This window comes from Hyposmocoma kahamanoa, unplaced genomic scaffold, assembly GCF_003589595.1.
Source record: "Hyposmocoma kahamanoa isolate Upper Pololo Valley unplaced genomic scaffold, ASM358959v1 67, whole genome shotgun sequence".
NCBI classification, from domain to species: Eukaryota; Metazoa; Arthropoda; class Insecta; order Lepidoptera; family Cosmopterigidae; genus Hyposmocoma; species Hyposmocoma kahamanoa.
The window spans coordinates 7,314,890-7,334,636 of record NW_020653855.1 but is presented as its reverse complement, the minus strand read 5'-3'; the positions used below and the strand labels follow the sequence as shown (position 1 = coordinate 7,334,636).

Here is a 19,747-nt window from a genome sequence, read left to right as displayed (position 1 = left end):
ATAAATAAATAAGATAAATTTAGTGCATGCCTTTTTGTAGTGGTCTATTCTTGCGCCCTTTAAATGACAGAAATTTTTAATTGAGAAATAATGCTTATCTAGAACGCTATCGTTTCCCGAGTTATATGCTCTAAGATCTCACCTATAATGCCTATCCACTACCGCCTTAAATGTTTATATTTTCCTCGGGTCAAAATATAACATATAATAAAAGACCCAAAATATACTAAACTTTTTGTCGTCAGAAGAGTTTTGTCGAGCTCCTAGGAATTTTGTTTTTATTGAATGAAAAGGGAAGATAAGTCCTATTTCTTCTAAGGCAGTGTTTTCTAACCCGGCTTCTAGTTCACAGATATACGGGAAATAGAAAAGAAGTAGGCGCGGACTGAGAAACATAGATGAATTGGGGTGCACAGTAATTAAGAGCCGATATCTAAGCTCGAATTCTAATTTTTCCAAGCAAAATGTATCCTATTCAAATATAAGTTCTGAAATAAAGACAAGGACACTGGCTTTATTTCAGAATTATTTTTTTATAATTAAAGCCATTAAAAAAATGTACATCGTATAGTACACGTGTTCTATTTACTTCACTTTATATATACATATATAAAACCTTTTTTTTTTTTAATTTTTTATATACAAAGTACCATTGCATACAGCGGTTTTCTAGTAAAATTTCGAGGTAAGTTTGTTCGTGGAATCGTGTTTTCACACCGTATAGTAACCAGTGCATATCCTCAATTTTACTTATATTTGTTCCTAAGTGATAGATGCAACACTTTCACTGTTATGCGGTAAAGACTCTTAACAGTAATTTTCAGGTAAGTTTTTTGTAGTCAATTTTGGTGACAATTTTATTATTTAATTGCTCGAATATATCATCGTGAGACATTAAAGCATATTTCAGGTTACCACACTCGAATATTAAATAATACTTCATGATGATATTATATAAATATTTAAATAAAAATAAATTGTCACCGAAATAATATACAAAAAAACATACCTGAAAATTACCCTTAAGAGTACCTACCGCAATCTTTTTTTTTAAATTTTTTTCAAGTAACGGGACGAATACTTGGGCCTGACAAGCTCCACGCCTACCCATAACAGTTGCAGTGCCACTCAGAACTGTAATAGTAAAAATTTCAGGGGCACTGCCACTGCGCCATCGCCTTGAGACATGAAGTTGACAACTCCTACGTGCCTTATAGCAGGACTCGGTCACTCGCTCAAGGCGCCTATCGCCGAGTGTACCGATGTCGGCACAAGCACTCACGAGTCTTTCATTTATGAGCATTTGGGTCCGCACGATTGCACACGGTGGGTAACGTTATTTTCACTTCTTTGAACGCGTCTGCAGGTTCCTTTTTCTTCGTAGCGAGCGCCTGGTGTCATTTGGTCAGATTTAGTAGGCTATTACGGCAGGTATTTTAAATTTTGTATGAGAATGATGTATTTTTTTATTATTATTTTTTTTTTTTATTGTGACTCGGCAAAATGACTGCACCGCGCCTGATGGAAAGTGCGAATACAGTCCAGAGATGAGAGTAACGGATGGAAAACACAAATATCTTCACTTCGTCACTATCATTTTGCCGGTCTGGCCAAATGCTTCTTCACACTACGTTTGAAGGACCCGATGTTATAGAGGGGAGGGAATACATGCGCCGGGAGTTGGTTCCACAATTTGATGGTTCGGCATAAAAACGAATTGCCAAACTTTTTAGTGCGGGACGGTATTGAACTGACCGTCCATCTGTGGCAACGCAGTATCTGTTACATTAGACCTCGCGCCATCATGCAGCGATTGCAGTAGTTTTTTTATTTTATTTGCAAAAATTGCACTTTTAAAAGTCAATTTTGAAGTAGGATGTATATAACCATACTTTAAAATTGACTATCTTCTAATTCAAATTAAAGAGAAATATTTTTTTTAAATAGTTGTTTGGCCCCGGTGTAAAGTCCTATTTTTCGAGATACGACAAGATCGCTTTCCGGCGTCGAATTCAAAAAGCATTGTGTGCATTTAATATGTGTAATTGTTAATTGTTGAAACTGATTAGAACCAATCAGTAACTATATTAGAGTGGTATTATTAAAATCGTTATACCACCATGGTAGAGGGCCTACCATTCATAGGGGAATCTACGACTGCTGCCACGTATGCCACACGGGCGGAGCATTAAAGCAATTACAAACATTCAATTAAATTGGAATGTCATAAATTGTCTAAATATTACGTATGTGATTAATTGATTAAGTGTAAACTAAATTGGCCTACTTCACTGTCTATTTTAGTTATATGTGTATGTATAATGTTACAGTTTACCATGAGTAAATAAAATAAATAAATGTCCTTCTGTTTGTAATCGCCTGCTTACTACCCTTGGAACACAGCTTATTATAGTAACAGGCTTTGGACAATAATCTGGACAGAAGGTCTCAAAAAAGCTGGACAGGTCCGGACTAGGGCTTACAGAAACGGTCCGATACCTAAAATTTTGATTCCCGGCGCTGGGCTCAGCTCAGTGCCGGTATTTCCGATATTTTTTGAGAAACTTAAACTGTAACTGCGTTTTTTGTGTTTTTTAACAAAGGTTTTGTTTGAAAAAACAAGTATACGCGATTTAAATCCGGAAAAATAAGTTAATTTCCTATGTAACCAGTAAGTATGCGTTTTTCGTACCTATTCAATAATTTATGTAACAATAATACCATAAATAATAAAGAAAAATAATCAATACCATAAAAAAATAAAAATAATCATACAGCTTTTTATTGAAAATATCTATTTAAGAGATAATTACTATTAAATGTAACATATCGAGATATCGTAAAACCACATACTAGTTGTAGTAAAAGTTTAAGTAGCATTATAATGGCAGTAACGTGCGCCCGTGCGAAGTTGCCAACGAGCAATATTTGTTATAAGTTCAGTAAGTAGGTAGTTTCTTGTTAAAGCCGGGAGTTTATAATCGCAGTACCGGGACTGATTGAACCTCGCCAGTACCGGTATTTCCAGAATTTCCGGGAATTCCCAAGGAAGCAAGCCTTAGTCGGGACTAGACCGTCTCATCTAGCGCCCAGTTACCACTGGGGGGCCCCCGACGTAGTTAGTAATTAAAACGTATAGGGTAAGATACATGTCAAAAGTGATCTTGTAAGGCACAAGGTTATTTTTTTAACTTTCTATAGTGACTAGAATTCTACCTTTACGTTTGATAGCTCTAGTTATGTAGGTAGTTTTTTAAGACCTCTGATTGGTAGTGGACTATATAATGGAGATTTTTACAAGATAGTGCCTCAGAAAATCGCCTCCAACACGTCTGAACACAGACACCCTAGCCGAAAAAAAAGATTCCATTTTGTGTTCTTTTCTTTATTATCACTTACAATATTATTATCTACTATTTAACTCACAGCCAATAAACACGTGGCAGTTAACAGAATACGGTTAACTGTAGAGTTTAAACTAATAAAAGTAGGATCCTTATTTATGCCTTAATTTTTTAATGCCAGACTTTATTGCCGGTGAGTTTACTTACTTCAAAAGCAAGCAAATGTTTACTTACTTTGTAATATCACAGTTAAACAACTTAAAACTAATTTACCTTATAATATACTAACCTTTTCTACTCTTTCAAAGTTCCTTGCTTTCATCTGTAAATGATAGAATGACAATTCAAAAATTTGTTAAGTTAAAATTGTGATATGTTATAATAAGATATTGGAATAGATCGAGTATACGTATCTAAATTTCAAGAGCGAATAATACCTCCCTCTGAAATCCCAAAATGATAAAAAATAAACAAAAAAAAAATGCTTCTAAATACAATGCCATAGTGAAATTATTGTTATTATTATTGATGCAAAAATCGAACAACACAAAGAAATTTCCTACATCTGACTGGACATAAACCAGCATCTGTTGCTACATCGGGGCCACAGTCAAAGGTTATCAGATCATAGGAATTTTTGTTTGTGTTGCCAATCTTTGCATCAATAATAATAACAAACTCGTGGAGTATCAATATCATGGTAGTAAAAATATCAAAGTATTCAATAAAATTAAACATGAAAATTATTGCTAGCAAAGGACTATCCACACACATCAGGGCTGTGCCTGGGACGTGGACGGGGCGTGCTAGTTTGTATGAACTGCAGGCCCGTCCCGAAGCCGGCCTGGACATGGACATGTGTGAACGAGTTCATACAAAATGTACGCAACGATATTTTTTTGAGCCCCTGACGGAGCACGGCCCGTCTACGTCCACGCCCGGATATGTGTGGATAGACCTTTACATGTCAAGAATCCAATAAAAACAATATAATCAAATAATTTTGAATTTTCGAAGGAGATATGGGATGCTCTTTAAGTGTTATTTTCTTGAAGTTTAGGTAAATACACTCTGCCTTTTCTAATCATACTGTAGTTAATTAAAGATTATTAAACTTTCATGTTTTTCATGTTTCTGGCAACACTGTAAATAAGCTAGCACTTCTCATATTACAGACATGGGGCTTCATGTTATTATTATCATCTATTTATTGAGCATTGGCTATATAACCATCAGACTAAATAAATAATTAAGAAACTCGAAACATAATAACCATAAAATTAAAAATTAATTTGTGTAAAAACTGTAACAACTAAATCGCACCCTTTTTTCCCCAATGCTGTATGTTCTATGCACAGACAATGAATTGTCTATACTAACAATACTTAATTTACCAGTAAAATGCAGAAACTGTCTGTCTGTTCCAATCCATTTTGAACAAAAAGTAAATAAACTTGTTTGGTTAAAATTCTAAAACAATCACACAATAAATCAAATAAGTAACACTTTCACATATATTTTGAAGATTTTGACTTGATATATCATCACTTTTTCCAACAATATTCATTTGAATAGCATCGTAAAATCATATTCGAAAAATGGTAGTCCAAAAATGAGGTTATTATTCATCTATACTTCTATGACTTGCCTATGGTTGCATAGTGCAGTTCGCAAAAAAAAAAAACATATGGCTCAATCAATTAAAGTTTAGTAATTGATTATTAAATCGAACATTTCAATCGCTATCAAACGAGTACCTAAGGGTAAGGATTTGAAGGAGGATTTAAATTGAAATTTTAAATATGCTTATATAGGTTATGTAAGGAAAACCGCGAGTATGACTCAATTGAACCAACAGATTCATTCAGTTAATTGATCGATTTGTAGTTGGCGTTACAATTGGCCATCACTAAACTGTTTATGGTTGGGTCAGTGGCTTGTTTGTTTACTTTTTGTTCAAAGTGGATTGAAACGAAGTATAGATTGTATTTTCAGTGTTTAAATTAATATTTCGTAGATTTTTCTGGGGAGAATGTTTCAAATTTTAATGACTATTCAATTCAATTTTATGTTAAACTTAATTTAAACGAAACATTTCAAACAACACAAATATTTCAAAACTGTTGGTAAAACCTAAAAAACATGCTTGCCAGATAAATCTATGAAATGTTTCTACATAACACTGGCAACAGTGTGTTGGTAGGGAATGACTGCTACACTGTGGAATGTGCTAAACAAGTCAAAATGGCTACCATAAATACATCTTTTCTCATACAGGGCAAAATTGAACAACTACCCTTTGGACTAACAACACATGAGAACAGTCCTCCATCCATCTTAGATATTGATTAAGGGCATCGAAACAAAAAAAGGAAGTTATAGAAGAAATAACTAACCTCTTGTTCAATAAAAATTTTCCAAAATCTCCCAGTAGTCGGAAAGGCTGCGATGAGCTTCTCGTACATAGATCGTACTTCCTGTATAGGTCTAGTCTGAGCCTCTCTGATGAGTAAAGACCACGAGTCGACATCGTAAATGTTAGCTTCAACAGCTCGTTGGGCTCGAATCAATCGATCATTTCCCCAGTCCTATAGAGCACAAAATAAACACTTTTATGCGCTAATTTTACTATAAAGACGAAGATAAATTAATGCATTTGTTGAAGAAATATTAAAATTAATACTTGTAATTGTAAAAACTCACAATTTCAGGGTTTTCTTCCGCCGGCGTCGTCGTGGTCATTTTCAATTTGTGGTTATGTATAAATTTTAAATGAAAGGAAAGTTATGGTTCGGTATTTAAATATTATTATTATATGCCTTAGTTTGCAAATAACACTCGTTTTTGTTGGTTAATATTAGTATCTCATACAAAACAAACACAAGTAACTAACGAAAGGAACACATTGAACACAAGGCGAGGAAGCCATTAAAATAAGTTGTAGTTGTAATTATGCTCCATGGAAAAAGGTAAGCGTATTGTTTGATTCGAAATCATTCATTCATTTCAGTTTCTAAACGAAAACAGAGTTGCTATTTTTAATAAAGAAAACCAATACATAAATATACCATGAATATCGCGATAGTATTATTATATTTTATTTGTTGAGCATTGGCTATAGAGTCATCAGCAAGCAACAAAGGATGACACTTACGGTCGTATTCTAGAACTCTATTCAATGCTCAAGTCAGGATTGCACTGGCAACACAAGCACTGGAAATACGACCCTAATGGCAAGGACTTGAGTATGATTTACAGTGCTCACTGCAATACTCAAGTCCTGACTTAAGTATTGAGTAGAGTTCTGGAATACACCCTAAAAATTAAAAATTAATTTGTGAAAAAACTGTAACTACAAAAACCCGCCATTTTCTTTTTTTATATCGCGATAGTTACAAGCTTACAAGATTAAAAAAAATAAATGTCACTTTGTCAAACGGTAAAAAGGCGGCGCTTTGCTTGGCCGATTTCTTATATTATTTTCCTATAAATATTAAACAAAAATGTTATTCTATTCCTTCTTCAAGTCCTTAGTCGGCAAAGACGTGGTTGTGGAACTTAAAAATGATCTCAGTATATGTGGTACACTTCATTCTGTGGATCAATATTTGAATATAAAGTTGTCTGATATTAGCGTCATAGACCCAGACAAATATCCTCATATGTTGTCGGTGAAAAACTGCTTTATTCGAGGGTCTGTGGTTCGCTATGTCCAATTACCAGCCGATGAAGTAGATACTCAGCTTCTCCAGGATGCAGCGCGGAAGGAAGCGACGGTTTCTACAAGATAGTTTTCATAACCTCACTTTTTGTGTTTGGATTTCACAGTGCGGTGTATTTTGGACTTACAAGATTGTATATATTATTTCTAAGTACAAGTTTCGCAATAAAAGTGTTTAAATTTAAGTTTTTGGTAACTTTTATTTCTATGCTGTTCGAAAATAAAATCAACTTTCGTGGCTTACGTTGGATTGAGAAGTTTGCGGTTTAGTATAGTCGTTTTTTGTTTATTTTCCTGTTGCACCCCTTTAAATATCCGATATTTGTGTAGTAGTCTGTGTGTACCACAACATTTTTGATATATCTATGACTACAACCTGTAAATTATTGTAAAAGGTTCATAAGCAATATTACTTTTAATTTTAACTACAAATTTTGTACAGCATAAACCAACTGAATGAAAAGAAACAGTGAAATTGTTTAATTTATGACCTTATTGGAACATTATGATTGAACCTGTTATTATTATTATTATTATTATTATTACTATTATTATTATTATTATTACCTTATTGGAACATTATGATTGAACCTGTTATTATTATTATTATTATTAATAAAATATAGAGAAAAGTATATAATAATAATAATAATCATTCATTTGAAATAAAAATAGTATATAAAATCACTAGAAAAACAAATAATACACTTATTGAATGAATTGTACTTTTTTGCCAAATCAGTTAGTTGGGTCATAAGGACTGAGTAATGGGCAGGAAAGTTACCAAAGTATTTTCATCGCTTGTGAACACCAAATAACAAATCTTGATTTTCAATTCAATTCTTTATTGCATTTACCATGTTTAATTTTTTGTGCGTGTACATTTATTCATATACAAAATTATTAAAACTTACAATGAAAGCAATTTCTTTCTCAGGCAAAAACATTCTTGAAATGCATTTTTTCTAATATAGCTTTTGTATAGACCTTTGCCCAGCAGTGGGACATAATGGGTTAATTAAGGAAGGTTTTGTATGGTGGAGTAAGTGAAAAAAATTAAATCACTTTAATTACAGTGCCACCTATTGACTCAAACGTTAAAGAAAAATGATTGCCATCTATTGTCAGATAGCAAAACTAATTACTGTTGATGGCCGTATAGTTACTTCCAAACATAAAGGTAGGTAGCGCTGACTATGCGTCGAGTAAACTGTGATACCAGCTTCCAGAATCAGAATTAATTAAAGTAGTAGAAAAAAGAATATTATGTTTATTCAAAAATGATTGTGAATTAATACAAAACATATTTCTTTTTAAAGTTTAATATTGTAGACGATAAAATTATAAAATCGTATTGATAATGTGGCACAAATATGGAATTTTGTTAAGAAAAAGCTTTTGTAATAAAACAGTTGCAGGCTAATTTGGATGTTGACAACATTTTTACTCTATTCAAGTCGCTTGCTTCGCCTACCGCTCGCTCGTTCGTTGTTTGATTGTTGTATATTATGCATATTTGTCTATGCATAATTTATCTCGGTTTCCTTTAATAAATTCTCTATAAATAAAAGATTTTACTATCGCCGCGAGTGATGCCAGATGCCTAAGTCATTTTAAGAGACAATGGATTCTATATTTTGTGATAAACACGAAATGTTGGTCCTGTGTTTTATCGACTCGGACATGTGATTACTTATTTTAATGTAAATATTGAATAGAAATTATCGCTCAAAATGGACATGAAAGGTTGTAAACGTGGGTGTATAGTGATTTGTGTTTTATATGTGGTATAATTTCATTGAATCTCTTTCCGACAATCAAGGTTTTGTGACTGTATCCTATTCCATTTCTTCAGCTTCGATCTTCATTTTCATTACAAAAAGTAAGTTTGTTTTTTTATATTTTACTTTTCAAAAGCTAGAGTATATTCTTTATTCAACCCACAATGATTTTATTCACAAAAACATCTGTCTTCAAGATGTTTGTATGACTCACTATATTAGAACATGTTTTTTTTGTGATACGAGTGATAATTTCGCTCGGCACCCGTTTTGCCGCTTTTAATTAGCACTTATTAGTAATTGCGAGTGCATTTTGCATAACGCATCTCCTTTCAAGTAGACAATTACACTTTGTGGCACATAAACAGAGTTTTTTTAGCGTTTCGGTTTCTACTACGAAATAATAGCATCGAAGTTATGTCGGATCGTAGATATCGTCAGTGTACAGGTGCCGGCATACTAGACATGCCTTGCGGTACGGGTTGGCTCTTGGCTGAAGGTTCAGGCCCCATCATTCTAATGGGGACGTCACAATTGCACCCTTAAAAATAATGTAACAATTAATTCCTGGTTACCATTTTTGAGAAACTGACAGACAAAATTATAAAATAAAACAATATTAATTTGTTTTTCTTTTTTTAAAAAAAAACAAACGAATGTTTCGAGCCCTACAAATCCCATGGTCAGCCATCATCATGGGACTTGTGAAGTATTTCCAATACAGTTATTTATGCTGATAATTTTTTATAATTTGCACCCTAAAAGTTAGTTTTAAAATTTTGCCACTATTGTTGAGGGCTTGTATTAAAAAAGATATCAGCAAAAAAGTTTGTACTTCTGTTTTGGTGCATACATTCAACTTTAGTTATTTTTTCCATTACGTCTAAAGCTCCTATTTTGTGTGTATAAGATGTGGGGATAATTGACAGTGGACTTTCAGTTATGCAAACTTTTTGCATACAGACTTCCATTCTAGAGATTTCACAAGACAAGATTGACTTTCCCATGAATCTAAAAGTTTTTGAAAAACCTGCCTTGGTGCCCATTAGGCAACAGTCAAGTCGAGTTTGGTGTGGATATCGCTCCATCGTTTTAAGTGACGATTCTGCCAACATTACGGTTTGAAGATTCAGTGCTATGTTGAGATGAATGGATGGTTTTTGAGAAGCTTTTGCAGTTTATTAAGTGTTATGATGAGAGAAATAGAAGGCAACAGTAGATAGCTTCACTTTCGAAATTATTCTTATTATATTAGGGTGGTTCCATTAATTGATATTGTGACCACCAGTAATTACAATTCAACTAGGCCATCAGTGTTAAAGAACTGAAGAATTCACTTGGCTGAACTATTTTGATGTCCTCATGTTGTGGCCTGTGCCTTCTTAGTATGGAACTTCATGCGCCAACGCATTTGCCTCATGGTAGAATCTACACTTTGTGTTTCCTCTCTGATCTTGGGGCTTAAAAAAAGCTATTAAACTATTTAAAGTGTGATGAAAGCTATCCTGTCACGAAGCTTACACTGCAACTCCAACCACTGCCTCTGGTAATGGTAAAAAGTAAATTACTTATGGTTTTTTGGGACAGCAGTTAGCCCCAGTCTGGCAAACAGTCACTGGTTTTAATCTAGCCAGTCCTAAGGATTTTTTCTCTGTGTTTGTATGTACAATCTTTGTATGAATAATTAGTAGTAGTATGAAACTATTTAATGGGTAAAAGAGAGAGGAGGTAAATATTTTATCTCCTTTCTCAATGATCTAATTACTTATGTAACAATAGACAGAAACAGAAAGTGTGTGAAATATAAACAATAAACATTGTTTGTTTTGTAATTTAGACTTTAGTTTTACTTATTCAAATAAGGATAGAATTTAGTTGCAGTAGAAATTCTTGTGAAAAAATTCGTCCAGAGAAGTACTCCCATTGTACTTATTTCTGCCACTAAGCAGTAATATGAGATTACTTCATTTTGGTCTTGAAGGGTAAGGGTACTGGAGACATTAAATCTCTAAGCTTTGCGACGTAAAGCTCGGAGGCACTGCAATTGCTACGGACAGTTGTGTCGTTTCACATCAGGCGCGCAACTTGTTCGTCCTGTCGCTTGGTGTCATGAAAAAAGTCATTAAACATTGTTTACTTTTGAAAAACTTGTCATAAGTTAATTATGCACTGTTCAATGAAACCAGTGGTACCACATTGCGAGAACAGTTGTCAATTGAGTGGTCAAAGGGATTAAACCCTTTCACGGCATGTAAACTACATTTGTGAATTTTTTTGTATCAATACGTCTCTTGTAGACGGACCCGGAAAACATTGTGCAGAAACCTCATGTCGAAGATGGTTTACAGCCTTTGCAAACCGTCTGAAATTCCCAACCCGCGTAGTATGGCATATACCGAATGTTCAGTAGCAGTAGAGCTCCTTGTGAAAGATTTCGTCCAGGGTAGTACTGCCACCTTACCTATTTCTGCCGCCAAGCAGTAATGTCGGCATTACTGTGTTCCAGTTTTGTAGGTTAATTTTGCTGTGAAGTTACAGGCACATGGGACTTGTCAACTTATGTCTCAGGGTGACGGGCGCAGTGGCCGTGTGTGCCCTTTATATCTTTGCGATTAAAAAAAAAGACACGGTGGGACGTTTTGTTGTTCCTGAATACTTATTTTAATAAAAATGTTTTTCCTAATATTTCATACCGTTAATAGAATAAAGCCACATCGTCGGGCATAGTGCAAAGGCGCGTATGTAGCATTGGTAAAAGAGGGTAGGTTAGGTAGAGGGTAAGTTATTACTTTGTTATTTCACTGGCTACGACTTTCATTTTTGCACAGTAAGCATTAATTTATGTTGTCTATGGACTGATAACAATAGATTCCAGTAAATCAGGCTACTTTGCTAGCCTCGTGGCTACGGTTTCGCGGATGTGGTTTGGCCACAACTGGTTACCTATCAGTACTCCGAATTTACATTTTCCAGAAATAACGTTTGGTCGGAATTTCATAACCTCGAAAGTAATTTTGAGAGGAAAATGTGTTTTCTTTTAAACCTATCTTTCTTTTTGTTAATTCGGGGGAATCTGCTTACAGATACCCCGTCCCCGCCGGGGCAACGCCGGAGTTATGTGGGACTGGGCTGAACCCTGAAGGGGAGCAGCCCGACCGCACTAAACCCCCGGAGTGTTCCTCCTCTCCGCTGTAGGTGGGGGTACGGGTACGCTGTTGCACTCGTCCGCGGCCTGCGCAGTCCCTCCCAGAGAAGGGAGACACATCGGTCCCCCGACTCCGAATGTGAGGCTTGCCGAACACCAGACGAGCCTTCCATCCCGGGCCCCTCTATGCTGGGCAACTCCAACTCCCCCGAGTCCGCTACCCAGGGGCCATGGGGGGCCAGGACAGTATCCACTCAACTGTGAAGTTCAATGGCTGCTCCCCCAGCCCCCGCGGCGGATCTGATGGCAGGCTCCGCCGCAACACCTAACGCGCTTCCGCGCGGACTCTCCGAAGAGAGTTCCTTGGAGCGCCCACCACCGACCAACCGACCACGTTTGGTCGCGGAGGACAGGACAAGCGGCAACAACACACCGACACGTCTCTTTCCCCGCGACTCTCCTCCCAACGCGCATCCGCGCGGTCCCGCTGACCAGACGAGTCCCGCGCGGAACGGCCTCCTCGGGCCAGCCTACCACCATCGGTCAGCCCTGTGGTTTCCTCTTAGCTTCACCGTGGGATGAAATCGACCACGGCTACTAGAGCCCCCCACCACGACAAGGTGGGAACCCCTTCTTTGGGGGGGGGGGGGATTTAAACCTAACTTAACCTAACCTTTTTTTTTTTTTTTTTTTTTTATCTTGAGGAAAATGCGTTACGCATTCCCCGCCGCTGGGAGACGGCGGGGATATGTGGGACTCTCTCCTGGGGACTATGTCGATCCCCAAGAGCATACCCACTAAAAACCTCACGATGTTCCTGCGCGCACCTGGCGCCGGAGCCGCGGGGTCCCTTTCAGATGCTACCGCGACTCCGGTGGTGCTGGTCCGCCTTTGGGCGGACCCCTACACCATCGCCCCCTTAATCATGGGGGGCGACCTACACGGAGATGCCCCGGAACATTTGGGGCATCTACCGGCGGCGGAGGCCTGTGCAATGCAGGGGCAGGGTCTCCCAACCCCGCACCCTGCTGGCCTCCGCTGATGGGACGCAGGCGGTCGGCGAAGAGCCGTCGCGTGCGTCCTCTCCGCCGACGCCGAATGGGGTCCGAAAGGGCGCTGTCTTCGCGGACCCGTTCGGCTGTCTCCTTCTGCGACATCACGTCCTCGCAGAAGGAGACCATCGCCTGCCATGACCTCTCGCTTCCCAGCATGGCTCTAACTATGCTGGGCAGTGAGAGGTCTCGTCCCACCACCTCTACGAGATCCCGGCGCTGCTGGCTCCAGGTCGGGCACACCTCCAAGGTGTGCCTCGCCGAGTCTGTAGCAGCGCCGCACTCGTGACACTCCGGGGTCACCTCCCTCCGTGCGATCTTGTGCAGGTAGTCACCGAAACAGCCGTGTCCGGCGAGTACCTGAACAAGACGGTAGGTGAGGGACCCGTGCCTCCTCTTTCTCCAATCAGCCAGTACAGGGAGCAGCGCCTGGACGGTGCGCTCCCCGTATCTGGCCGATCGGAGTGCCTCCTCCAACTTAACCTAACCTAACCGAACGTAATCGTGTCTTTGCGATAAACATTCAACATATCCTGAAAGAACAACTGTTTCGTTATAATTCGGTTTTCGGTGTAATGAAAATTCGAACAAACGTTATTTCGGACAAAAACTATTTTCGACTTTGTGATAGGTTACCGCCACAACTTACCGAAATGGCAACTTCATAAACTAGTTACGCGTAATTTCACTATCCCCGACGACACGTCGTCATTTGTCAAAAGTACTTTAAAGCACATGAAACGTTATAAGTATAAAAACTTGTGGACTAATTATGTCCGTAGAATCTGTAAATCTTCTTCCTGAAAAGTTGGCATTTTGCAGATGTGGTCATAAAACACTGCCTGAGTGCGATTTTACGCTATCTGTTAAATAAAGCCATAGTTGATTATAGTTTATGCGATATGACATTCTTTAGTATGACACACGCTTCATTGTTTTCAATGTGTTATAAATATGGAAAAGGGCAGGTCATTTGTGTTTAAGTGCCTGGGCACACAAACTGCCCTTTCACTGCACAAATGCAATATTGCAGTTTGTATGCTGTTTCAAGTCTTGAATTCAGTCGCCACGACTACTCGTCGTCTGACTGCGCGCCAACTGCATTTGTAATAATAATAATAACGCACAAACTTATAGCCCCGCTCTAAGAAAACCCTGTTTCGCTGATGCCATGGACTCTCATAAATAACCACAAATTACATCTAAACTCACGAAAGAAATAAATGTAGGCCATATAAATATTTATTTATTTATTTAAACTTTATTACACACAAAATAGTACAAATGGCAGACTTAATGCTATTAGGCCATCTCTACCAGTCAACTGGAGAGCTGGGTACAGATTAATTAATAAGAATGCATAACATGACAAGTAAAAACAGATAGATCAAACTATAAATAATTACTATGATACAGAATTTAAACGTAACATAAATATACATACATTATGTAACATATAATACATGACAAACTATATCCATATATAAACAAAACATGTATGCACATATACATACAACAATATTAGACTAACCTAGCTGGGTTACTCTATTTCAATTATAATATTTCTCCAGGCATCGAACGCGGTACCTCTGCGTGGTTGTCCAGCTTGGTAACAGTTCAACGACGGAGGCAGATAAATACTTTTTTACCATTTTACTACACAATATGTCTTAATAGAACAATGTCAATAATAATTAAGTTATGATGCTGTATTGATACAGTTGCGCCGATAGTATTGAAACTGCTTTTTTGCAATTTTAGTGTGGTAATGCATCTTGTGTGACTGCACACTAACAAGTCCAAGATGTAGTGTAAGTTTGTATAGTAGAACTACATTATTATACAACAAAGTCAGTCATAGACATTGACTTACAATTATATGGACGTCGGGTCCGCGCTAAAAAGTGTCCGCACTTGTAAGGCGCTAAAATCGTATACAGAGCGCCAAACTCCGCTTTAGTCTTCATTCTGATCGACTGACAGCGCGATACTGCGATGACATTACAATTTAAATTTCGAATAGGTTGACTTGGGCCATTTTTTTCGTGGTTTTTGTATTAGACCCGTCGTCCATTTATTTGTAAGTCAGTGGTCATAGACATGAAATATCTTTAAATGAACTTGTGTATTTTTAAGGACAGAGTGAACTTGTCCACGTTTTTACTTTCAATCAGATGATACTGTGGACATACTACACCCTGTCTTGTATTTAAAAAAAACTTAATGTTAAATACCTTTTCTGTTAATTACTACTAGTTTTTTTTTGTACAATCTTGCTTTATTCACATACCATCCTTTACGTTGTCAGCTATAGTTTTAAAATGCAGTCTAAAATAATTTTACAAAACTGTTCAATTGTTCACCTTCAGTAGCAGTAGAGCTTCTTGTGAAAGAGGTCGTCCTGAGAAGTACTGTCACTTTACCTATCTTTGTCGCCAAGCAGTGATGTGAGCATTACTGGGTTTCGGTTTTAAAGGGTAAGTGTGCTGATGAAATTACAGGTATATGGACTTGTCAACTTATATCTCAGGGGGATGGGTGCAGTGGCAGTGCACGTCAGATCTTAGTGATTTAAAGCTCTGTACGGCACTGCAACTGTTATAGACAGCAGTGGCGGGGCGTGAAAATTGTCGTTACTAAAGCCGAAGAAGAAAAAAAAACACCTAACTTAAGAAAAAGTGGCTGCATTTTAAAACTGTTGAAACTGATGTATTCTATTCAATAAAATTTATTCAATAAACTTAACTACATTTGTTATTTGTATTAATTTATCTTTCTTAATTAATAATTAATGACCTGTCAGTTCCCAGCCTAATTTGTCACTACTCTGCCATTAATGTCACTCCCCTGATAACACATTTTCCCCTGGAGTTTATAAAACTCAAAATAATTTAAATATCTTCTGGCCTTTACCTTTACTATTATAAAAATAATATGAATTAGTGAAATAATGAATATTAAATTAAATAAAGTAGATTTTCTTTGGGGACACCAAAAATTCATATATCATTCTTTACATTTACATTCATTTCATTGGTTCACTTATTATACACATAAAATTTAGCACAAAATGAAGTATTTGATAATATGTTGAACATTTTATGCAAGCCATTGGAAATCAAATTATATGGACGCCTCGCCATTGATAGACAGGCGTACGAGTTATCATGTCACTTTGATATCACGTAAAAAAACTGTAAGATGATATTTAATAACATTTGATATTCTTAAACAATTTCCTAAATAAATTGTCTGCTTTTTTCGCCTGATTAATTTTACACAAACATACTCTTCTCGTTCTTTTCCCATCGGGGTAGGTAGAGATCATAGCCATTAATTTATACTTACCCTTCAAAACGTACGTGACAGCACTTAATTGGATGGACTCTGTCACGAGTTTTTTTTATGATATCAAGTGACGGAATAGACAAGTCGTGCGCCTGGTGGAAAGCGACAATTTGTCTACAACAGTTGTAGTTCCACTCAGAGCTTTGAATCGCAAAGATCCGAGGGGCACTCCCACTGCGCCTGTCACCCTGTGACGTAAGTTGACAAGTCCCATGTGCCCGAAATTTCACTAGCACCGTTACCCTTCAAAATCGAAACACAGTAATGCTGACATTACACCTTAGCGGCAGAAATAGAAAAGTGACAGTACTTCCCAGGACGAACTCTTTCACACGAGGTTCTGCAGCTACCATTGACTTACAAATAAATGGACGACGGGTCTAATACAAAAACCACGAAAAAAAATGTCCCAAGTCAACCTATTTAAACGTAGTGACATGTAAAGGAATATGAAAAAGCTAAAACGTTGAATTTAAATTGTAATGTCATCGCAGTACTGTCTAATTTTGCTTGCTTCGCTGTCAGTCGAACAAACGAAGAGTAAAGCGTGAATGACGCTCTGTATACGATTTTAACGCCCTATAAGTTCGGACACTTTTTAGCGCGGACCCGACGTCCGTATAATTGTAAGTCAATGGCAGCTACATATATTATTATATAAAATATGATAGTGAATATTGATGCCTTAATTTCTCAAACTTTCAATTTATTTTAAATTTCTTATCAAGGGCTTCTTGTTAAGAGTTCTGGATGCATTACTTTACGAATAGGTAAAAGCTAAGTGTATAAGTATGAAGGAAATTTGTATATACAGTCCATTTTTTGAATTTCAATAGCTTTGTGTTTTATGATTCCAATTTGAGAAAATAACGCGATGATATGGTATAATAGCATCGTTTTTTGTGTTCATTACTAAACTGTTAACATCTTTGTTATCAATGCTTATATTATGTGTATATGTATATAACCTTGTATTTTTCTTATCTTGACTCACCTCATAATAATGCAGTAAAAGTCAACAAGATAAATTGTTTCTTCCTTATTTGTACATTGTAATATATGGTATTTTGTATCTTAATGACACATATTTTATTAAAATGTCACTATTTGAGGTCGTGTTATGTACATACATTTGTAGCCTGTACATAATAGAGAAACTTCATTATAGATACTTATAGATTATATAGTGAAGTCTACAATATAGCACATTAAAGAAAGAAAGAAGAAAGACCAGACAAACCCCCGTTCACACGGCATTGCAATGCACGTTTTTTTTGCAGTATTCGATGTGCGTTTGTAAGTGCGTGCGGTTTCTTACAGGACAAACACCGTGTGAACGGTTTTATATGTAATGGATGCTCCACTGTTTATTCGGTTCGGATTTATACTGGGGAAAGTACTTACAGTTTTAAACCGACTTTAAAAAAAGAGGAGGTTCTCAATTCGACTGCATTTTTTGTGTGTATATGTTAGCATTAGCATAGCATTTATGCTCCGGCTATTAATTTATGAACAGATTTTGATGATTGTTTTTTTGTTGGGCAGGGTTTACTTCAGTATTGGTTGGTTGGTTATTCAGTTTTGAATAAAATATTCCACCTTTAAGGGCGGCAAACTAGGGGATGAATCCAGTTTCCGGTTTCCGGTAACCGATTTCAATAAAACTTGGCAAATAGAGGTCATTCTACGAACTTTTGAGTTCGGTTTTTAACGCTACCATTGCAAAAGGTCAAAACCATTTTTTTTATAACATGAAGTGACGGGATCATCTGAGGGGCACTACCACTGCGTCTGTCACCCTGAGACATAAGTTGACAAGTCCCATGTGCCTGTAATTTCACCAGCACCCTTACCCTTCAAAACCGGGACACAGTGATGCTTACATTAGTGCCTGGACGAATACTTTCACTAGGCGCTCTACTGCTATTAACATTGTTATATTTTTACTTACAAATGTTCATTTGAGTGCATTACCGTAATAAATATATTTACAATACCGTAGATACACGTTAAAAATTATAAAACTAAATATAGTACTACAATTTCGGGATTTCAAAGCGAGGTACTTCCTGGAAGTGCTCAGAAATATACTTGACCTATTCCTATCTCTAATTACAACTGCAATGTTATAAAAAGATTACCAACGGCCTTCTGTTTGCTACACTTGTTAAGATAAGATACACTAAGTTGCCATAGACAATTTATTAAAATTATAATAATTAGTCGAGAACAATTGAATGAGCCCAAACACGGTAGTTCTACTGTTAAGTACACACATCAAAACTGTCTAGGGATCAAGCATGTTTTTGCCAATTACCGAAAATCAGAATATAAATAATTTTTTTTTAAACCCTCATGGATTTCTTTGGTCAATTTTATAGTTTGAATTTGGAAGTTAAATTGACCAAAACGTTAAAAATAATACTTTAAATAACTGATTTTTAGTAATTAGCAAAAACGTGCTTGATCCCTTGACAATATTTATGTGTACACACATGAGGAGTTGTGTAGTCTGTAGACTGTCCTGATTGTTACTTTGCGGAAATCTATTTATTAATAAAAATCTAAATAAATAAACTCTTTCTTTTCTTTTAAATGTGCCTGTGTGTATAAGTAGAAAGTAAATTGAAATTAAGAACAGATTAAAATAAAGATCAAACACGAAAACAATACAATACACCACAAATATTTTAATTAGGTCTTATAGCTAGCTGTGAGAATATGAAAGCAATTTAAAATCTCGCGCTCGAATTGACGCTGAATTTATTTGAAATTCGTACTTACACATATAATCCATCATCATTCATTTATTTGTAAAAAAACTGATCGTATAGGAGTTGATATAATTATAACATAATCTCAGTACACAGTACTAAAAAAAAAGACCGACCTCAAAAGTCATTCATCCCCTAGTTTCACACACTTAGGGGTGGAATATTTTCTTCAAATTGAAATGGGACCACACCAGAGGTCCAACAAAAAAGAAATATATAACGTTACCATGCCGGACTGCCACGCGAAGGCCCCAGGTTCGATTCCCGGGCCGTGAGAAATATTTGTGTGACCTACATTTATTTGTCTCGTGAATTTGGATGGTTGTCTATGTGTGTGTCCATAGCACCCGCGACACAGGGTTTCCCTAGTGCGGGGCTATGTTAAATGTGTTCGTTATTAAAAAAAAATTGTGATTCATTAGACATTAACTAGATTCCTAGACATCAAAATCAGTTCACAAATGTTGTATGAGTTATCGCGTAACACAAATGCAAAAAACAGTCGAATTGAGAACCTTCTCCTTTTTTTTAAATATGTGTGTGTGTGTGTGTGTGTGTGTGTGTGTGTGTGTGTGTGTGTGT

The 19,747-nt window shown here is 36.6% G+C and overlaps 2 protein-coding genes across 2 annotated transcripts in view; one reads left to right on the top strand and one right to left on the bottom strand.

Moving 5' to 3' along the window:
* LOC113232165 (protein suppressor of forked) overlaps positions 1-6,265 on the bottom strand; it is a 40,847-nt gene extending 34,582 nt beyond the window's left edge. Inside the window, exons 1-3 of the mRNA XM_026466803.1 lie at positions 6,048-6,265; positions 5,741-5,932; positions 3,634-3,666 (exon numbers count right to left, since the gene is read on the bottom strand). Coding sequence (XP_026322588.1) covers positions 3,634-3,666; positions 5,741-5,932; positions 6,048-6,086 — 264 coding nt within the window. The 5' untranslated portion in view covers positions 6,087-6,265. The remainder of the gene's footprint in view (positions 1-3,633; positions 3,667-5,740; positions 5,933-6,047) is intronic.
* Positions 6,266-6,811: 546 nt separating this feature from the next.
* LOC113232252 (U6 snRNA-associated Sm-like protein LSm2) lies at positions 6,812-7,514 on the top strand. The gene has a single exon (XM_026466917.1). The coding sequence runs from the start codon at positions 6,848-6,850 to the stop codon at positions 7,133-7,135; it is 288 nt and encodes a 95-aa protein (XP_026322702.1). The 5' UTR covers positions 6,812-6,847; the 3' UTR covers positions 7,136-7,514.
* The last annotated feature ends 12,233 nt before the right edge of the window (positions 7,515-19,747 follow it).